The sequence below is a fragment of the Oryzias melastigma genome, linkage group LG17, assembly GCF_002922805.2.
Source record: "Oryzias melastigma strain HK-1 linkage group LG17, ASM292280v2, whole genome shotgun sequence".
Taxonomy (NCBI): domain Eukaryota; kingdom Metazoa; phylum Chordata; class Actinopteri; order Beloniformes; family Adrianichthyidae; genus Oryzias; species Oryzias melastigma.
This window is the reverse complement of record NC_050528.1, coordinates 16,708,900-16,727,924: the sequence shown is the minus strand read 5'-3', so window position 1 is coordinate 16,727,924 and position 19,025 is coordinate 16,708,900. Positions and strand designations below refer to the sequence as shown.

Here is a 19,025-nt window from a genome sequence, read left to right as displayed (position 1 = left end):
AAAATAAACAGTTCTGATAATAGATTTAATCATCATTTCACTCAGTCATCTGACATGTGTATATGTTGGAGGATTGATCAAACACATACGATCTCTTCATTTAGTGTCATGTCAGAAGTCGTTAAAAACAAGTTTATTTTACTATTATTAGATCACCTCATTAAGAAATAAACAAACGGCACAAATGTAACTAACAAATTCATTTTTGATACATAATAAAACAACAAATTATTCTAATTCGAAGCTCTATACAAAAGCTTTTGGTTAATATTTTAACAAAACCTTCAAACTCTAAACTCCACAGCCACAATCGAGTCCCCGCCCCCCTGCGCGCGGCTGTTACGAGCACGCTAGTCTGTCCTTCTCTCCTCTTTCAGCCTCGCCTGACACGTAATGTGCGGCAATAGACAGACTGTCTCCTTTTTTTACTTTTTTCATGGAGGTTCTCCTCTAAATCAGGTTTTAAACTCCTGATTTTAAAGCGTGTCTTCTCTCCCTCACACTCTGTGGGTCTGTCGGTAACAAACAGCGCGGAAAAACAATCCAGTCGGACCGAACCATTTTTAATGTAGAGGAGGGGTGGGTCCGGTGACGACGTTTCCAAAACAAAATATATAAACATCGTTACCTTGACATTAAACATAAAAGTATTAGCAATTATATATTGGTTATTGGTTTACTGAAATAATGTTTTCTGTTGTGTCCTTTTGTCATCATTCGGGGCCTCCGTCCCCCTCACTCTCAGTCTGGGCTCCTAGAATCAGCCGCTCCGTAAGAAGAGGAAGCGCGGCTCTTCCGGGGTTTTCTCCCGTGTTATTTAACACGAAAGTTTATCGCAATAGTCTCATTTCACTATCGAAAAAAAGTAATATCGCAATAACGATAATTATCGTTTTATCGCCCAGCCCTACGCCAAAGTGTCTCTGGTGTGCTCTCTGCTGACCGGGGCAGCACGTGAATGGATAGCTGCGCTCTGGACTGGAGGATCGTTGCCCTTCCATGGATATACGGCCTTCACGCAGCAGTTACGGGAGGTGTTTAACCACCCCGCGGATGGAAAAGACGCTGGAGCACAGCTGTACGGCATCAAGCAGGGACGGCAGACCGCTGCCGCTTATTCGCTGCGCTTCAGAACTCTGGCAGCGCGCACTGACTGGACGAGCAGCGCGCTGACAACGGCCTTCCGCGAGGGACTCACCACAGAGCTGCAGCGAGAGCGGGCGTGTCGCGATGAGGGACTGTCATTGGATGACCTCATCACTCTCACCATCAAGCTTGACAACCTGCTGAGAGCATGCCAGCCGTGCCACCCCGCCCCTGCGAGCTCCAGGGGCGGCTCATCATTCCTCCCGGGGGCCCCTGACCCGGACCGCGAGCCCGTGCAGCTCGGCTCCACCCAGCTCTCACCTAGAGAGAGAGCGCGACGCTTCCAGCAGGACCTCTGTCTCTATTGTGGTCAGCCAGGTCACATCCGCAACACCTGCCCCAACCACCAACCACGTCGTTCTGCACAACCAGTGAGTGAACCTGCTTTCACCTTCACTCTACCTATGGTCCTGCACTTTGATGGCCGTGCAGTGGAGACGCAGGCTATGATTGACTCTGGGGCAGCAGGAAATTTCATTGATCTGGACTTTGCTCAGACTAATAAGGTGCCTCTGCTTTCCTGTGACACCCGGGTGGCCGTCACCGCCCTGGACGGAAGACCCCTGGGGTCGGGCCGGATCCAGTTTCTGACCCAGGATCTGTCTGTCATTGCGCCAGACCGCCACCATGAGACCCTCCGCCTCTTCGCCATAGACTCCCCCCGCTGTCCTGTCATCCTCGGTCTGCCGGTCCCCAATATAAACTGGTCAGAACGCAAACTCACGTTCACCTCCGTTCACTGCCAGCGACACTGCCTTCAAGTTCCTAGGGGGTCTGTTCCTGCAGTCTCATGGCCGATCGCGGCCGCCGCCCTCATGGATATCAGCACGACAGGTGTGGAGGAGGGGTTGCCGGTCCAATACCGGGATCTGCAGGTGGCTTTCAGCAAACAACGTGCCACACAGCTCCCTCCGCATCGGTCCTACGACTGCGCCATTGATCTTCTGCCGGGAGTGGTGCCCACCCGAGGACGGGTGTTCCCGCTGTCGCAACCTGAGTCAGCTGCTATGCAGACCTACATCAAGGAGGAGTTGGCAAAGGGTTTCATCCGACCGTCGGCGTCACCTGCCTCTGCTGGCTTCTTTTTTGTGAAAAAGAAGGATGGTGGTCTGAGACCATGTGTGGACTACCGCAACCTGAACGAAGTGACTGTAAAATACCGTTACCCTCTGCCTCTGGTTCCCTCCGAGCTGGAGCAGCTCCGCTCAGCCCGCTTTTTTACGAAACTGGACTTGAGGAGCGCTTATAACCTCATCCGAATACGGGAGGGGGACGAATGGAAGACCGCCTTTTCGACCACCTCAGGACATTATGAGTACCTGGTCATGCCCTTCGGTCTCTGTAACGCTCCCTCTGTATTCCAGGCTTTTGTCAATGACATTTTCCGGGACATGCTGCAGCGTTTTGTTGTCGTGTACATCGACGACATCCTGGTTTACTCCAATTCTTTTGAGGAGCACGTCACGCATGTCCGGCAGGTGTTGCAGCGGCTCATTGAACACCAGCTGTATGCGAAGGGGGAGAAATGCGAGTTTCACAGGACCTCCATCGCATTTCTGGGATATGTAATCGGCGCAGAGGGCGTGGCCATGGACCAGATCAAGGTGGAGGCTGTGCAACAGTGGCCCCAGCCAACCACTGTCAAGGAGCTGCAACGATTCCTTGGGTTCTCCAACTTCTACCGGCGTTTCATCCGTGGCTTCAGCATGGTGGCGGCTCCTCTCACTGCCCTCCTGAAGGGGGCTCCCAAACGTCTGACCTGGACTCCTGCTGCAGAAAAGGCGTTCCAGACATTGAAGCAGCGCTTCACTCAGGCATCTATCCTCCGTCACCCAAACCCAGATGCACAGTTCATTGTGGAGGTGGATGCCTCTGACACGGGCATAGGAGCGGTGCTGTCGCAACGCCAGGGTCAACCAGCCAAGATGTTTCCGTGTGCCTACTTTTCCCGGAAGTTAAACAATGCAGAGCGGAACTACGGCGTGGGTGACCGAGAACTGCTGGCCATGAAGGAGGCATTCTCCGAATGGAGACACTGGCTTGAAAGGTCGGCTCAGCCTTTCCTGGTTCTAACCGACCACAAGAACCTCGAATACATCAAGACCGCAAAGCGGTTAAACCCACGACAGGCACGCTGGTCCCTGTTCTTCTCACGCTTCAGTTTCCAGATCACCTATCGCCCAGCCTCGAAGAATGGAAAGGCCGACGCCCTATCTCGTCTTTATGATGACTCTGGGGAGGGGTCGGGAGCTCCAGAGACTGTCCTGCCCTCATCAGTGATCCTGGCTCCTGTGCAATGGGATGTAATGACTGAGCTGGCTGAGCTTAACGCAGCTGAGGCACCACCACCATCCTGCCCAAGTGATAAGGTGTATGTTCCTCCATCCCATCGACAAAAGATTCTCCATCTTGTGCATGACTCTCCAGCAGCCGGATACCCAGGCTGGCACACAGGCCTTAATCACGAATACCTTTTGGTGGCCCACTTTACAGGCGGACGTAGCCCAGTACGTCACCCGGTGTGCTGTCTGTCAGACAGCCAAATCACCAAGACAGCTTCCAGCCGGTCTCCTGCAACCACTGCCCATTCCACGTCGTCCCTGGTCTCACATCGCAGTGGACTTCATCACTGATCTGCCCCGCTCAAGAGGTAATACCACAATCCTCTCTGTTATTGACCGTTTTTCAAAAGCATGCCGGCTGATTCCATTACCCAAGCTGCCCACGGCTCTGGAAACCGCAGAGTAGCTCATCGACCACGTGTTCCGGCACTATGGTCTCCCAGAGGACATCGTGTCGGATCGTGGTCCGCAGTTCACCTCTCGGGTGTGGCAAGCCATGTGCAGGGGTCTGGGCATAAATGTGAGCCTCACCTCCGGCTACCATCCGCAATCCAACGGCCAAGTGGAACGACTGAACCAAGAAGTTACTAGGTTTCTCCGCACCTACTGCAGTCAACACCAAGAGGACTGAAGTCGATTCCTGGTTTGGGCCGAATATGCCCAAAATTCCCTCAGGAAGGCTGCCACAGGACTCACCCCCTTTCAGTGTGTGATGGGGGTTCAACTTCCATTCTTCCCCTGGTCGGGCGGATCCACCGAGCTGCCAACTGTGGACAAGTGTTTCCGTGACTGTGAGGAGACGTGGGAGGCGGCGCATGTTCAGCTCCACATGCTGTTCGCCGCACCCAGGTGCAGGCCGATCGGCGCCGGCGTCCAGGGCCCGATATGGTTCCCGGCCAGTGGGTCTGGCTCTCGACCCGAGACCTTCGACTGCGGCTCCCCTGCAAGAAGCTCAGTCCGAGGTATGTGGGGCCTTTCAAGGTTCTCCGTCAGATCACCCCTGTGTCCTATCGCCTGCAGTTGCCTCCAGAATACCGCGTCTCACCCACCTTCCACGTCTCCCTGCTGAAACCCGCTGGTGATCGCCCGGAAGCGGAGTCTCATTCTGGACCATCGGAGGTTGGGATACCCCCGGTGATGGTGGAGGGTGAGGCGGCCTACCTCGTCAAAGAGCTCTTGGACTCCCGGCGCCGGGGGGGTCGGCTTCAGTATCTGGTGGATTGGGAGGGGTACGGCCCAGAAGAACGCTCCTGGGTCACTGCTGATGACATCCTTGACCCCTCCCTGATCAGTGAGTTCCACCATTGCCACCCAGACAGGCCTGCTCCCCGAACCCGTGGACGACCTCGGCGTCGGAGGGTTCCTCGCTTCCGGAGCCGCTCGCAGGGGGGGGGCTCTGTCATGGAGCAACCTGCTGCTACCATCTCCGGTCACCAGAGGGAGCGCTCACCAGAGTTCTGAGCTCACCACCTGCCATCACCTGGACTCATCAGCTCAGCTGTTCCCCATCACCTCATCACCTCCACAGCTTATAGTCTGGCTCCACACTTCACTCTCTGCGAAGCTTTGTTTGTGCCACCCTGCCTGCATCTCTGAGCGTTTTCTCCTGGACCTGACCTTCTGCCTCCGACCCTGCTACTCTGATTGCCTGCCGCCTGCCCCTGACCCTCGCCTGGACTCTGACTCCTCTTCTCGCTCGTCTCGGATGATCCCATGCCCGTGTATGACCTCTGCCTGTCTGACCCTGCTTATTCTGTGGACTGTTAATAAACCTGCTGCACGTGGAACCAGCTGTCTGCCTGTTTGTGACAGCCTCTGCCTTATCATTTTCTTTACATGAATTATCATTATCTGGTTCATAACTTAAAATCAGATATGTATACCTTACCAACACACATTTAGGCTATTAAGAATCCTTAAGTATAATTAGATAACATAACTATGTAAGTAAAAATTACACTATTTCAGACTTTATCATAACATATGCAGATCAATTATCAAAATGTAAAAAATCAATTATCAAACATAAAAAACATATGCAGATTATTATTATTATTAATTAGAAAAATCAGTGTAAATCAGGTATCAGAAATCAAAAATATGTGCAGATTATTTTCATCAGAAAAGTCATCAACATGAATCACACTTTAGGGATCCAAGTGGAGTGTTACATTTAGAGCCTTTGTCCAAGTTCTGTATTTCTTCTTCTGCTGGCTGATTAACAGCCGTCCTTGTGGTTTTAACAGACTTTATAAAGTTCTCCTCGCTGTAAAGACAGCAGACTTTGTTTGCCTGGTCCATTGTCCTTCAGCTGATAAATCGAGCCCTAGTTGTCTGCAGGTCCGAACTCTCTGCTCAAAATCAGGGTCATAGTTGTCTTTTAGAGATAGCTCTAGATCCGAGGCGCCATGATTTTCTTGAAATCATCTTTGACTGTTATTTTGCTTCATTTAAATTGCTCAAACGCCGATGATCAAGGACTTCTCAAAGCCTTTCATGTTGTTAACAACCAGTACCTTGGACTGGTCTGGTGGACCAAGTGGTTCAACATGTTTCCTGGAGTTCATCACCCAAGAGTTTTGAATCTCCCTCGGCGTTTCAGAACCCTGGTATGCTTTGCCAGTTCAGCATTCCTTTTGGTCAAATGGTTGTTCAAGTAACCAGCAGAACCCTTCAGATTTTTATTTGCTTCATTAGAGCTATCTTGTGCTTTTGATTCACAAATCTGATAAGAACCGCCGGTCTCCTTTCTCCTGGGAAGCGAGTGGCAGATCTCGATGGTATTTAGATCCAAAGAAATCCCTTTAGACGTGAGGAATGATTCGACTTGACTCTCCACGTCTGCAGCCGAGCAGCACTGCGGTCAGCGGCTGTGCTAACATTAGCCGTGTCAGGGCTATAGCTCAGGGTTTGAGTTGTAATCCAGTCAGAATGACATTGGTTGATGTTCCACATCGTCCACTCTTCTCTCCAGGAGGTGATTATCTTGATGCTCTGTCTCGTCGGATCTCTCACGAGTTCCATCAGAGGTGTTTGCTTCGCTTCAAGTAGCATCAGTAGAATTAGCTTAGCTTGAATGTCTTCGAGTGCTCTTCTGATGTTGGTGATGTCAGATGTGTCTTGGTTTTTCTTCAATGCCATGGTCAGCTCTATGTGTTGCAGAATTACAACTTTTTCTTTGAACTAATTTTGTGACAATTCAAGATTAAAGTCACTTGAAGGGGATGAAGATGAAGAGAGTTTAAGACACCCGTCTGCTCATGACCTGGAACCGGAAGAAAAAAGTTTGATTTGATCTTGAAGGTCCAATTGACCCTCTTCACGTTACGTCCCACAAAACAGCGATTGTGTAAAGTGACTTCGGGTTTTTGTGTTTAGAACGGCAAAGCTGACAGCTGAACGCTGTTTAAAGCAATTTTACCTAAATAATGGAAGGTTAACCAGTTGTAACCGAAATTTGTACAATATATATATCAAATGTCAGTATTCCTGTCTCCAGAATGCGTCCCCAAAATCCTATGAATGATATAAAATGAGTGGTAGAATATTTCTGTCTGACAACCTGGTCATAGTTAGAGGAAGTTTACAGGTACTAGCTAGATAATAACTCTTGTGTTATTTTCTGACATATCTCCCCTTTCTTGTTGCTCATACCCGTATCTGATCCCTGCGGGATAATAAGGCAAACAAGGATAAATATAATTTATAACCGTCAAAAAAAATATATTCCCATTTAAAGCATTCCTATTTTTAGAATTACCCCTTAAAATATCCCCAAAACAACAAATACCTCTTATTACAATAACTAAATTCAGCCTTGGATGTAGTTAAAACACGCGCGGCCAAAATTGCAGAAATGTACATCTTGGGTGCTCCTATTACATGTGGCCAACATGAATTTCTATAAGTTTTTGTGCTGATTTCACTTAAAACACGTGTGAATAACATCAAGCAAAATAGAATAATATCTGATCAAATGAAAGGTTCATATTTTCAACAGAACCTCAAATATTGAAGGATATTCACATTTGTATTTAGATTTGTGAATGATCTAAGACAGGAAATGAAAATAGAATTCAGTAGGACATTCATAAAATAAATATTGTACATTTTTCTTTTAAAATTTGTAAGGTTACTTTTAGTTATTTACATAAAATTGTGTTAAACGGTGTTCAGTTCTTTGTTTTCCTGGTCTAAATCCATTAACCAGAAGTTAACGTATCATGTTAACAGCTCTGTTGCCATTTTGTTTGACATCACTGTGAAAAGGGTCTATAAAATATGTATTTAAGTTTATCTGATATTTTGTTTTTTCAAGATTTTGCCACATGTGACGCTCTTCATAGTTTTTTCCCCTGTAACATCATTAAACTGCTTGATTATTCACCACACTGTAGATCAGCCAATACAGACACTGAGGGATTTTGTCAGTGGGCACTGTTAATCTGTTAACTTGTTACCTGTCTTCCCTTTGAAAGCAAAGGCACTAACTGCACTGTGGCACACTGTCATTCCAACCACTGTCTTGACCTCAATAGACTCTTAAAGAACTTTTTTAAACAGAATATACATTCTGAATCCCACATTCATCTTGTTTTTCATTCCTGCTGGCTCCTGAATTGGATCTTGTCTATTTAATGTAGGCTGTCTACCACCCAGAATGTGAACAGCTCATATTGTGTTGGCTTACCAAAACAGTACCAGCTTTGTCCAAAAAAGGTATGGCATTAATGGTGCTTTCTAAAGAAGTAGTCTAAAGATATATATTTTTAAGCCATGCATAATGCAAAATAATTTTTTTGCAGCCATGTCCAAGTCCCAGTGCTAGCTTCAAACAGCACCAGTGTTCCCAGTTCAACTCTAAAGTATTTGGAAGAAGTTATTACCAGTGGATCCCACTTTACCCAGGTATAAGAATTGTATTTTTTTTCCTTTAAGACACTCATCACCTCAAACCAGACGCGATCGACTTGACAGATGTCTGTTTTTTGTCTAAAAGATTGTGTTTGTCTTGAGTACGTCTTAATTTATGAAGTGATCATTGGAACCTTATTTTAACTAGTTCTGTAACAACATTATTTTTTTTTGGTATGGTTAATCATAGCCTGTCAATAGTTAATCAAATGGATTCATTTTTAAATTTAACCCAGGGGTCTACAACCTTCAACTCCTATACCTTCAATACCTAATTTCTAGCTGCGCTAAATATATATATATATATACATATACATACATACACACACATACATATATATCTGTATATACAACTCTATATGTATATATAAATATAAATATATATATATACATACATACATATGCGTATACATACAGCATATACATACAGTATATATATATATATATATATATATATATATATATATATATATATATATATATATATATATATATATACATATATATATATATTTAATGCAAACATTTATGCCATTAAATGACTGTTGAAAAAGTCAAATAGCTTTGAGAAAAGTAATTCACATCAAGAACAGCTTGAAAAGTCCAAAGATAATCAGAAGAAAATACAAACTCTATGTATTGGGTATGTAGTAAAGTATAGTAGCCAGTGAACATTTCAATGTGGGCGCCATATGGTTTACCTTTGAGCTGAATTGGTGGGCCACAGGTGGGTTTGTCCACGGGTTCCATGGTGGCCCCACCATTTACTTCTCAGTTTTTGCAAAAGGATAAAGACAAATATTATGATAACATCAGATCAATAAAAATAAAGTATTTTCCAAAGTATATGTCTATCTTCAATATTTTTTAATCACTTTGCCTTTATAACTGCTGCCTAACTGGGTCCCTGTGCCCTTCAATTACACGGTTGTGTCAGGAAGGGCATCCGGCGTAAAATCTCTGCCAAATCACTGATGTAAAACAGTGGGTGCTGTTACGCTGTGGCGACCCCGAAAGGGATAAGCCGAAAGGTGAAGAAGAAGCCTTGATAACTGCTGCGATGTGCCATGGCAGTGATGCAGTTAGCTTGTGGCATTGTGTGGGAGCTATGGAAGGCCAGATTTTCTCGATGCTTTCCATCAGCTCTTCTTTCTTTTTTGGTCTTGTCCCCTCAGTTTTCTAGACTGTAGCAGTAATTGTGGATTATAGAAAGCAGAGTTTACCAACACCAGAGCTGGACTGAACAGCCCAAATCAGTCTAGGAGTTTGGGTTCTGCTCCTGACCATTTTTCCTCCAAACCCTCGGACCTTGATTCCCAAATGAAAGAAACACTTTACTTTCAGTCCTCCTTTTCTTGGGTCCAGTTGAGACGTTTCCTCCGTCGGTCCAGGCTCAGAAGGGCCTAGACCTGAGTTGTAGTCCATCTCCTGAATGTGTCTGAATGTGGCAGTTTTTGAAGCTGGTTCTCCACCTCATTCCTCTCTTACTGGATGTCTGCAGGTTGTTAAATCTTGTCCTTTTGAAAATTGGCTGACACATGTTGCTCTTCCATTAGACTTTTCCAATACATTAATGGATAAAATGGTGCTAAGTGCAAAGCACTGCACCTGTGCCACTGTATACCACCCTGGGATTGCAAGGGTTGCATTCCCTTGCTTTGGTTTGGGGGCAGGGTTCTTAATGTGGTTTCCGCTTACAGGCCTGACAGTAGTACAGAGTACCTGGCCTTGTATCAGTCCCTGACTCTCTGACTCTCTACTGAGACAGTAGTGTCTGTCAGGGTGTGTTTGGGTGTAACAGCCCTAGTCTTCCCCTTGTCTGAACCCAAGAGATGATTTGTATTGGACTTCAATTGTCAATTACTTCTGTGCATAAAGTCCATATCAAACATTACCTTTAGGGAGCAGGTGCATCCATCAGTGCATGGGGCCAACTGAGTGGCCCAGGCATTTGTTCTGGATTTTTTTATAGGTCTAGATCACATGTGTCAAAGTCATGGCCCTCCGGGTAATTCTATCCGGCCCTCCAGATCATTTTCTTTTGTTGTTATTAATGACCCGATGTTATCTTGTGCTTATTTATTACTTGTAAAATTTTGACAAAATATATTTTTATGGAGCGCAGAATAACGAAAGTTATTTAGGGTTTAAGTTGAATATTTTGGAATAATATTCCTACCTTTTTAGTATTCATAATTATGTTAAAAAGTTATGGTTTGAATTTTTTAAAAGTTGTCATAATGCTAGCTTTTCGGACTATGTTCTCATTTACTAAGATTATTTTAGGCTATTTTGGAGTTTAGCTATTTCAGTTACATGTTAGCTGTTTTAGCTATTTAAGGCTTTTTTCATTTTTTGGGATATTTTGAAGTGTATCTATTGTTTCAGATACATGTTTGCTGTTTTGGCTAACCTACGTTTTTTATTTTTATTTTTTAAAGATAATTTGTTATTTACCTAATATTTTTAGCTGGCTATCAGCTTCAGCGATTTTAGCTATCAATCTTAGAATCTTCAGCTATCAGCTCTAGTATCTTCAGTAGCCAAATTCAGTTTACAGCATTCACACTAGCATTATCGAACGAAATGCTATATATCTAGTTCATAATTATATTAAAAAGTTATGGTTTAAAGTTTTAAAATTTTAGTTTTAGAGTGTTCAATAAACATTTATCCTGTTCGTTCCGCAACCTAAGGTGTGTTTTGGATTTTGGCCCCTTGTGCGATTGAGTTTGACTCCCCTGGTTTAGATAATCTGGGTCTATTACAGCTACTTCCTTTACACTGTGACTGTATCAATCATAATTGGTAATGCTCTGATTGAAGTTTTTTTCTCTATGAATTGGAGTTTGAGATGACCTAAGTTGTGAACTGACACTTCATTACTAAACTGAATTGAATTGTTGTTTTAAGTTTTTCATGTAGTAAAAAGACAAAATAATTGAAATCTGAATTCATTATAACCTAACATGTATAATATTCAATATGTAGCAAGTGTTATGGCTTCTTAAAGTTTGCTATTGTCGCTATAGCTGATGACATGAGCATCTCCAATAAGCCATGTGACCTGCAATGCACGACTGAGAGCGGGGAGCGCCAGCTGCTTGTTCCTGCTCATGATGGGACATTCTGTCATGATGCCAAACACCATGGAGTCTGCATTGAGGGCACCTGTCAGGTAACACATCTGAAGAGACTAGAACCACCAGCATTTACTAGATGTATTACTGACTAACCACAGCAGACCTGTTTTTTTTAGCACCAGTGTGAAACTGATGACACGCTAGAGGACTATTAGCCTACAGTAACTCACAGCCTGATAACTCCTCCTTCTCAGCCTGTAGGCTGTGACGGGCAGCTGTACAGCACCAAGACTGTGGACCGATGTGGAAAATGTGGGGGGAATGGAGCGACATGCCAGCGCGTCACAGGATCATACAGGAAGGGACTCACACAGTTAGGTAACACGCCTACTAACTAACTAACAAACTAACGTGTCATTAAACCAGCCATGTCCAAGCAGTTACCTCTACTTGGTCGTATTCAGACAAAAATGAATTATTTTGACTATTTTAATTTATACCAAGTCATTTGAAATTATTTCCCTCAACCACTTTTGAAAAAGTACTTAATTTATTTATAAACTGATAAACATATAAAATGTCTTTATTTATTAAAAAAAAGGCACATCTGTGTCCCCAATACCCATCTGCAAAAATTGACTCCCATGGGCTCTTAAAGCATTGGATATATGAATTTGAAAATAATATCTTTAAAAGCTGTGTTGGGGCGGTTTGCAGCTGAGTGTGAAGCAGCTGGGATGAGAGTCGGAAACGCTAAATCTGAGTCCAAAGAAAGGTAGTTTGCCCTCTCTCAGTGGGTGGAGTGCTCCTGCCTCAGGTGGAGGAGTTTAAATATCTTGGGGTCTTGTTCACGAGTGAGAGAAGATCGGAGTGTGAGATCGACAGGCGGATTGGAGTGGCGTCCGCCGTTATACGGTGACTACACATGTCAATGGTGAAGAGAGAGCTGAGCCAGAAAGCAAAGCTCTCAATTTACCGGTCGATCTTCGTCCCATTACTCACCTATGGTCATGAGCTTTGGGTCATGACTGAAAGAATGAGGTCCCGACTACAAGCGGCTGAAATGAGCTTTCTCCAGAGGGTGGCTGGGCGCTCACTTAGAGGTGAGAAGCTCGGTCACCCGAAGAGAGCTTGGAGTAGAGCTGCTGCTCCTCCGCATCCAGAGGAGCCAGTTGAGGTGGCTCGGGCATCTATCCCTCCTGGACGCCTCCCTGGAGAGGTGTTTCAGGCATGTCCCACTGGGCGAAGGCCCCGGGGAAGACCCAGGACACCCTGGAGAGACAACCCTCTCGGCTGGCCTGGGAACGCCTCGGGGTCCCCCAGAGGAGCTGGAGGAAGTGGCCGGGAGAGGGAAGTCTGGGCATCTTTGCTTAGACTGCCTCCTCTGTGACCCAGTCTCGGATGGATGGAGGAATAAAATGGGAAATGCGCAGACAAATTGGTCTTAATTTTAGATCTTAAATTTAACTAGAAGATACTTGTAGAAACCCTGGACAGAGTTGGGAGTTGAGCAGGTTCCTCCTGTGCCCACACATAGCCCCACATTAACACCAGTGTCTGGTCATTGGTGACCAGTCACTGGTGTGTGAATGTGTCTGTGAAATGGTGAAGGGAGCACTATGGATTTAACAAGAATATATAAACCCATTTACCAAATGTCAGTGAAGGTTTTCATTCATTAAGATGATGTGGTCTTGAAGTTAAGTCATGGAAACTGGAAAAAGATTTTAAGTTCAGCTGCCATGACTCAACTTCAAAACCATTTACCAAATATAGCCAAAATAAAATGTATTGGTAAATTTCATAAAAGTATATCAGCAAGGAAAAGAAATCCTACGAAATCAAAACAATCCAGAACATTTGAAATTTTCTTTCATGAATTCTTAGTTTTCTTTTGTTCAGGGGTTGATGTCTTATTAAGGGCCACTATAGAATAGACATGGAAGTTCAAGTTCTTATTTCTTTTTAAGTTGACAATATCAACACAGATAATTCAATTGTAATCCATGCAGCTATCAAGTCCATGAACGTCGTTTGATATATCCACAACTTGACAGAAACTCACATGTGAGTTTGAAACAGCTTTTGGCAATGTGTAAAAGAACTGTTAAAACTCAGTTGTTTCTGTTTTTGCTTTTGTCTTTTATTCTTTCTGTATTGATTTAATTTGTTCTTTTACTAGAGATAATCAATTTTTTTTACGGGACTAAAGATGGAAATAAGCTTGAAATGCTATAATCTTATATATTTGCATTTTTAAATGTTTTATCAATATATGCTGTCCCTGTCTTAACCAGTCAACCAATCAATCAATCAAAAGTGAGGTTACTTTTTTCTTTTTAGTTTAGATTAATAAATTAAAAGTGTTCCATTTTGTCCCAAGGCTATGTGTTCATCACCAACATCCCAGCTGGAGCTTCAGACATCCAAATTATAGAGAGGCACAAGACAGAGAACACTCTTGGTGAGAAGAAACAATTCCACATCCTGCATGATTGTGTGTGTTTGAACTGAGCTGAAATGCAGTAAAGGGATAATCCAACCTCGATGAATTACATTTGTTTTGGAATGTAAAATAAATTGTTTTCCACAAAAACAAGTAGGTCCTCACATTGTGACGTAGACAAGTGAGGAACAGCCCCTTCCAGGAAGAGTCTGTGCCGTTAGCTCCGCCCCCAGGTTAACACATACGCACACTTCTCCAAGGGAGCTATTGGTTATCGACAAAATGCTTTCATTTTAAATGCCCAATATGCACATCCATCTTTGCAAAAGTTTGGATGTTGTTTGTTTTCTTGGGTGAAATGCAGACAAGCTGCTGAGGCTGGCTGTAGGATGATGTCATGAAATGGGCGGTACCTACAAGGAGCAAAAGGCGGAGCCTCAGAGATTACTTACCATATTTTCCGGACTATAAGTCGCACCGGAGTGTAAGTCGCAGTAGCTAAAAAATGCCCAATGAAGAAGAAAAAAACATATAAGTCGCTCCGGAGTATAAGTTGCCCTTTTAAGAGAATAGTCCAACATTTATGAAGAAATTCAACAAGCCCGACGTAACGTTGCATTTGACATCAAATGCGATTCATTCGTCAAATTCGAGTCCGCTGAATCTTTTGATGTTCGTCTAATTTAATGCTCAATGATTGTCCAAACATGTGTCCATAAACTAGACACTCCCATTGGAGAAACTGTCTGAAGATTTTAGCCTCATCGCTACATGATGGAGGCTTTGGCTGTTTATCTCGTTTAAAATACACAGAAGATACAGATGATGTTGAGAGGTTAAGTTATTTATTTTAAAGAACTCCACAAAAGCATCTATAATCATCTCTCCATTCTGGGTTTAGGACAGCAGTTTTTTGTCTTTTTCTAGCGGCAATCGTTACCTTCTAGCCTGCAGGAGCTGCATCTAAATGACAGTTTTTAGCTGCTCTTCTGTCTGTTTATAGCCCAGTTTGATGGCTTGTTGTCCCACATTAGCCCAGGAAGAGAGAAATAAAAACAAAAATAATAATGTCTTGATGCAAATGTGAAAAACATCATAACATCCATGAGGAGAATGATTAAATTATCAGGAACGTTTGTTTTGAACATAACTTCTTAAAAACTTCATAAAAATGTTCTGGTTAATAATTGATGTGGTGCGTATCCGTAACTAACCAGAATTCTTTTTTTTTATGATTTCAAATTTTGGAAGAGAATAAAAAAATACTTAATTTTTTTTTTCTTCAATTTCCCTTTAAAGACTCCGTACCTTGGGGAGTAATACAAGCAGTTAATGTTTTTAAAAACATCTTTTCTAAATGTTTCCCACTGTTTGGTTGAGTAGGCAGTTAAAGGGTTAAGACCACAAACTGCAGGGCTCATAGGTGATCAAATGGTTTGAAAAGGAATGTTTTTTCAGAAAAATAAACAAGACTTAATCTGTAGTTCTGTAACTGTCAAACTTGTAACAGTGGTAGCCGGCCTTTGTGATTCAACCAATCAGAATCTCTCGTACTGCTGGAGCACCACATGCTGCTCTGACCATTAGTGTGATCGTCCTTCATCTTTGAGCTGAGTGAAAATGGTTGTTTTCCTCTTTAAACAGACAGTTAAAGCTCTTGGTTAAATGCAGTTTAATGTTAAAATGCTGACGTTTGCTCTCCTGTCCAGCCCTGTCAGATGAAGCAGGACACTTCTTCTTCAATGGAAATCCTGTCTTTGACAATCCACAAAACTTTCATGTGGCGGGAACCGTGTTTAAATACAGACGTCCCAGCAGTGGCTTCTCTGACGGGCTGGAGTACATGACTGCTCAGGGGCCCACAGTGCAGGCCCTCAATGTTATGGTACCACTTATGAACTTAAAGTACACAACAGTTTCAGTTATGATCATTAAGGCTGTTCTCTGACACTTTTCTTTTTCTCCCTGTCCACAGTATTACAATGTCAATGGAAAACGCTCCTATATCACATACCAGTACACCCTGCCACTCACGCCTCACCACATCTCTGCCTCTGAGGCGGTCTCCTCCGCCCCCCCACACCTTCATCCTAACCTCACCTCAGAGCACGCCACAGAGAGCGACTCCGGGGTCCAGAGTGGCTCCATGAACCAGAGCAGATGTGAGGCATCTGCACACCGCTGCAACAGCCTGCTGGAAGCAGAGGACCTCTTGGAGGAAGATGAGGATCAAAAGGATGAGCGGGAGGCCCAGACACTGAGCCCATCTCCCTCTCCTAATGTGGTTCTGGTCCACAGACCAGTTGATGCTGGGTTGAGTGGCAATGATGTGGTACATGAGGAAGCTTCACCACCGCCTGACTTCAGTGAGTGGAGCATTTCTTTCCTCAAGCTGGATGTAAAAGGATGTAAAAAAGAAGAGGGTGATGTTCATTCATTAAAATGAGAGTTTTATTAAAAAAAAAACACACTAACACTACCGACTGGGTCAATGTTTGGAGTGGAAGGGTTTCAAAATCAGAGCACATCATCGTGGATGTTTCTGTGGATCCTTTGTGCATTTGTGTGCACATCTGTATGTATGTTTGGCATGTGTGTCTCTGTGTGTACCGGTATGTTCGTTTGTTTATATATATATATGTATATATATATATATATATATAGATAGATATCTATAGATAAATACATATAGATATATAAATAAATAAATATATATATATATACATTTATGTGTGATATTTTTTAAGTGAACTTTGTTTTCATCATATCATGGATCTGAGGTCCACATGTCATTCATTTGACTCTTTTTGCTCTTTAGTAATTGGTCGATCATTTTGAAGGGATCGTGAGCAAAATGTCATGCTCTCTGAAAGTGTAGTTTTTAATCACTGTAGTGAGGAGAAAGGCTCAAAAGGAAAGTAAAAGTTTTGCTCTTTTGACCGTACTCAATAAATTGTGTTGTTGTTTGCTGAACTTTAAACTTCTAAGTCCTTTAAGCTGAAATGCATAGCAGCCAGTGAGTAAAAGGGTTACGGTTTGATTTCCTGTCTGCGTCTTCATCCACAGGCAGTCGGAGCGACTACTCTGCTGCTCTGTCAGAAGTCGCCCCCTACACGTCACAGGGGGATTTACATCACAACCAGACAAGCTTTGACTCTGCCAAGCACACACTTACAAATCCACAAGCAATGGCTGTCAAAGAACTGCATCCTGACAGACAGGCTGAAGCAGTGGTGGAGCTTCAGAAGACGACAGCTGCCCAGAGAACCAGCACAGACAGGTGTGACACTGCAAGTTACATCCAGCTCTCCAGGATCAGCTATGATATATCTATTTAGTCATTTATAGACATTGCAGAAACTGTGTTCTAGAAAACGATACAGTTTTTAGATTTTGTCCAAAAATAGCATAATTATAATTTAAAGAGCATAATAGGGAATAATTTTACAATCGATTCAAAGATGATCAGAGTGTGCCGTTAAATATACAGTGGAATTGCTCCATTGTTGTTAGGAAAATCTCACCATCTTTTGGTTGTGTCAGAGTTTTGCTCCGTTAACAGATTGTTCGTCTACATTTAGGTCATTCTCTTAGTTTGTATTAAGATTAGTTTTTTTGCTGTGTGTTCTTTTTCCAGCAATGACTTCGATGCGTCTCTGGAGCACCGCGTCACTCCTGCTGACATGTATCGTTGGAAGGTCTCTGCTTACGCCCCCTGCAGCTCAACCTGCACCACAGGTATGCACATGACCACTCAAGTCAGTTTATGAGACCAAACCTCCTCACACTTTCTTTGCTAAAGCCAAAAAGAAAGAGGGATTCAGGATTTTTTTTCTTAAATTGCAAATGTAACAACTAAAATGCACAGTAGTGCCATGAAATGCACAAATGTTGTTTGCATGTGTGTCTCAGGTCTGTCCAGCACCTACGCCCTCTGTGTCCGCTACGATGGTGCAGAGGTGGACGACACGTATTGTGATTCTCTGACCAGACCAGAGCCCACTCACGAGTTCTGCAGTGGAAAGGAATGTCCTCCACGGTACTGAGCCATTGCTGTGCAATTGTTTTGTGATCACAGATGAATTACTCGGAAATCCTAGAAGTCCAAGAAAATAGGAGGAGTCAAAGCAGAAGTTTGGAGCATCTATTAATGTCCGTGTCAATAAATATGATGTCATGTATGCTCGAACAGTGTAAAGACGGAGACGCTTTGTGTATATATTTCGTGTTTCAAGTGTGTTTTATGTTCACTTTTTGTTCCTGGTCGCTCACTGCCACAGCCACTCCAGATTTAAATTACCATCCATTCATCTTCCAAACCTGGTGAATCTCTTTCCATCTATTGTTGAGGTTAGGTGGGGTGCACCCTGGACAGGTTCTCAGGGTGTACCCTGCCTGGACACTCCTCCAAACACACACATTCACACCTTGTGGTAAATGAGCTTTTTATATTTCAGTTAAATATCTCCCGCTGGTCATGACTGTGGTTATGGTTGTTGTGTTAATCCTCCCTGTTTAAATCCGGGCAGGTTTATGGAGAAAATTTCCTCTAAAACTCTCCCACGAGCATATGTCAAACTCCACGCACGCAAGGAATATTTCACAGGTGCAGGACAGACTCCACGTCTGTATCAATCGTTTTTCAAATTAAAACTAAAAATAAAGGGGGGGGGGGGTGCTTTACTTATTTGTCAATGTCTAAACTACTGTAGAAAACCAAATTGTATGTTGATGTTCCCATTTAGAAAAGATCAAAAATGAAGCAAAAACATAATGAGCATTTAAATTAGTTTTCTAAGAGTTCCTCATTTTGTGTTTTCCCCACCCCGTGATCGAACACTTTTCTTAGAAAATGAATTTAAACCTTCATCATGTGTTCTCTTCATTTATGATTTTTTTTAAAAATGGTAATAATAATAAAAATATCACATTTTAACCAGAAAATATTCACAATCTCAGTTCAAAGTGGCTGATAAGAAAACCCTGATGACCCAGCATTCTTGCAGCATTTAAACTCATCATTTACTCATGAATCTTGGAGACATGAAAACGGTCTCACATTAGATTTGTGCGTAAATGTGTTTCTTTGTGTGT

The 19,025-nt window shown here is 43.4% G+C and overlaps 1 protein-coding gene across 4 annotated transcripts in view; it reads left to right on the top strand.

Moving 5' to 3' along the window:
* Positions 1-19,025, top strand: part of si:ch211-267e7.3 (ADAMTS-like protein 2) — a 32,488-nt gene that overhangs the window by 7,824 nt on the left and 5,639 nt on the right. For 2 of the 4 annotated variants that reach the window (XM_024269003.1, XM_024269002.1), the window contains exons 3-12: positions 8,132-8,207; positions 8,294-8,396; positions 11,435-11,580; positions 11,740-11,863; positions 13,869-13,949; positions 15,641-15,816; positions 15,907-16,297; positions 16,998-17,211; positions 17,569-17,669; positions 17,844-17,970. In XM_024269003.1, the coding sequence (XP_024124771.1) occupies positions 8,132-8,207; positions 8,294-8,396; positions 11,435-11,580; positions 11,740-11,863; positions 13,869-13,949; positions 15,641-15,816; positions 15,907-16,297; positions 16,998-17,211; positions 17,569-17,669; positions 17,844-17,970 (1,539 nt within the window). Of the gene's footprint in view, positions 1-8,131; positions 8,208-8,293; positions 8,397-11,434; positions 11,581-11,739; positions 11,864-13,868; positions 13,950-15,640; positions 15,817-15,906; positions 16,298-16,997; positions 17,212-17,568; positions 17,670-17,843; positions 17,971-19,025 lie in introns of those variants that run through there. The other 2 variants (XM_024269004.1, XM_024269006.1) reach the window with 2 other exon arrangements.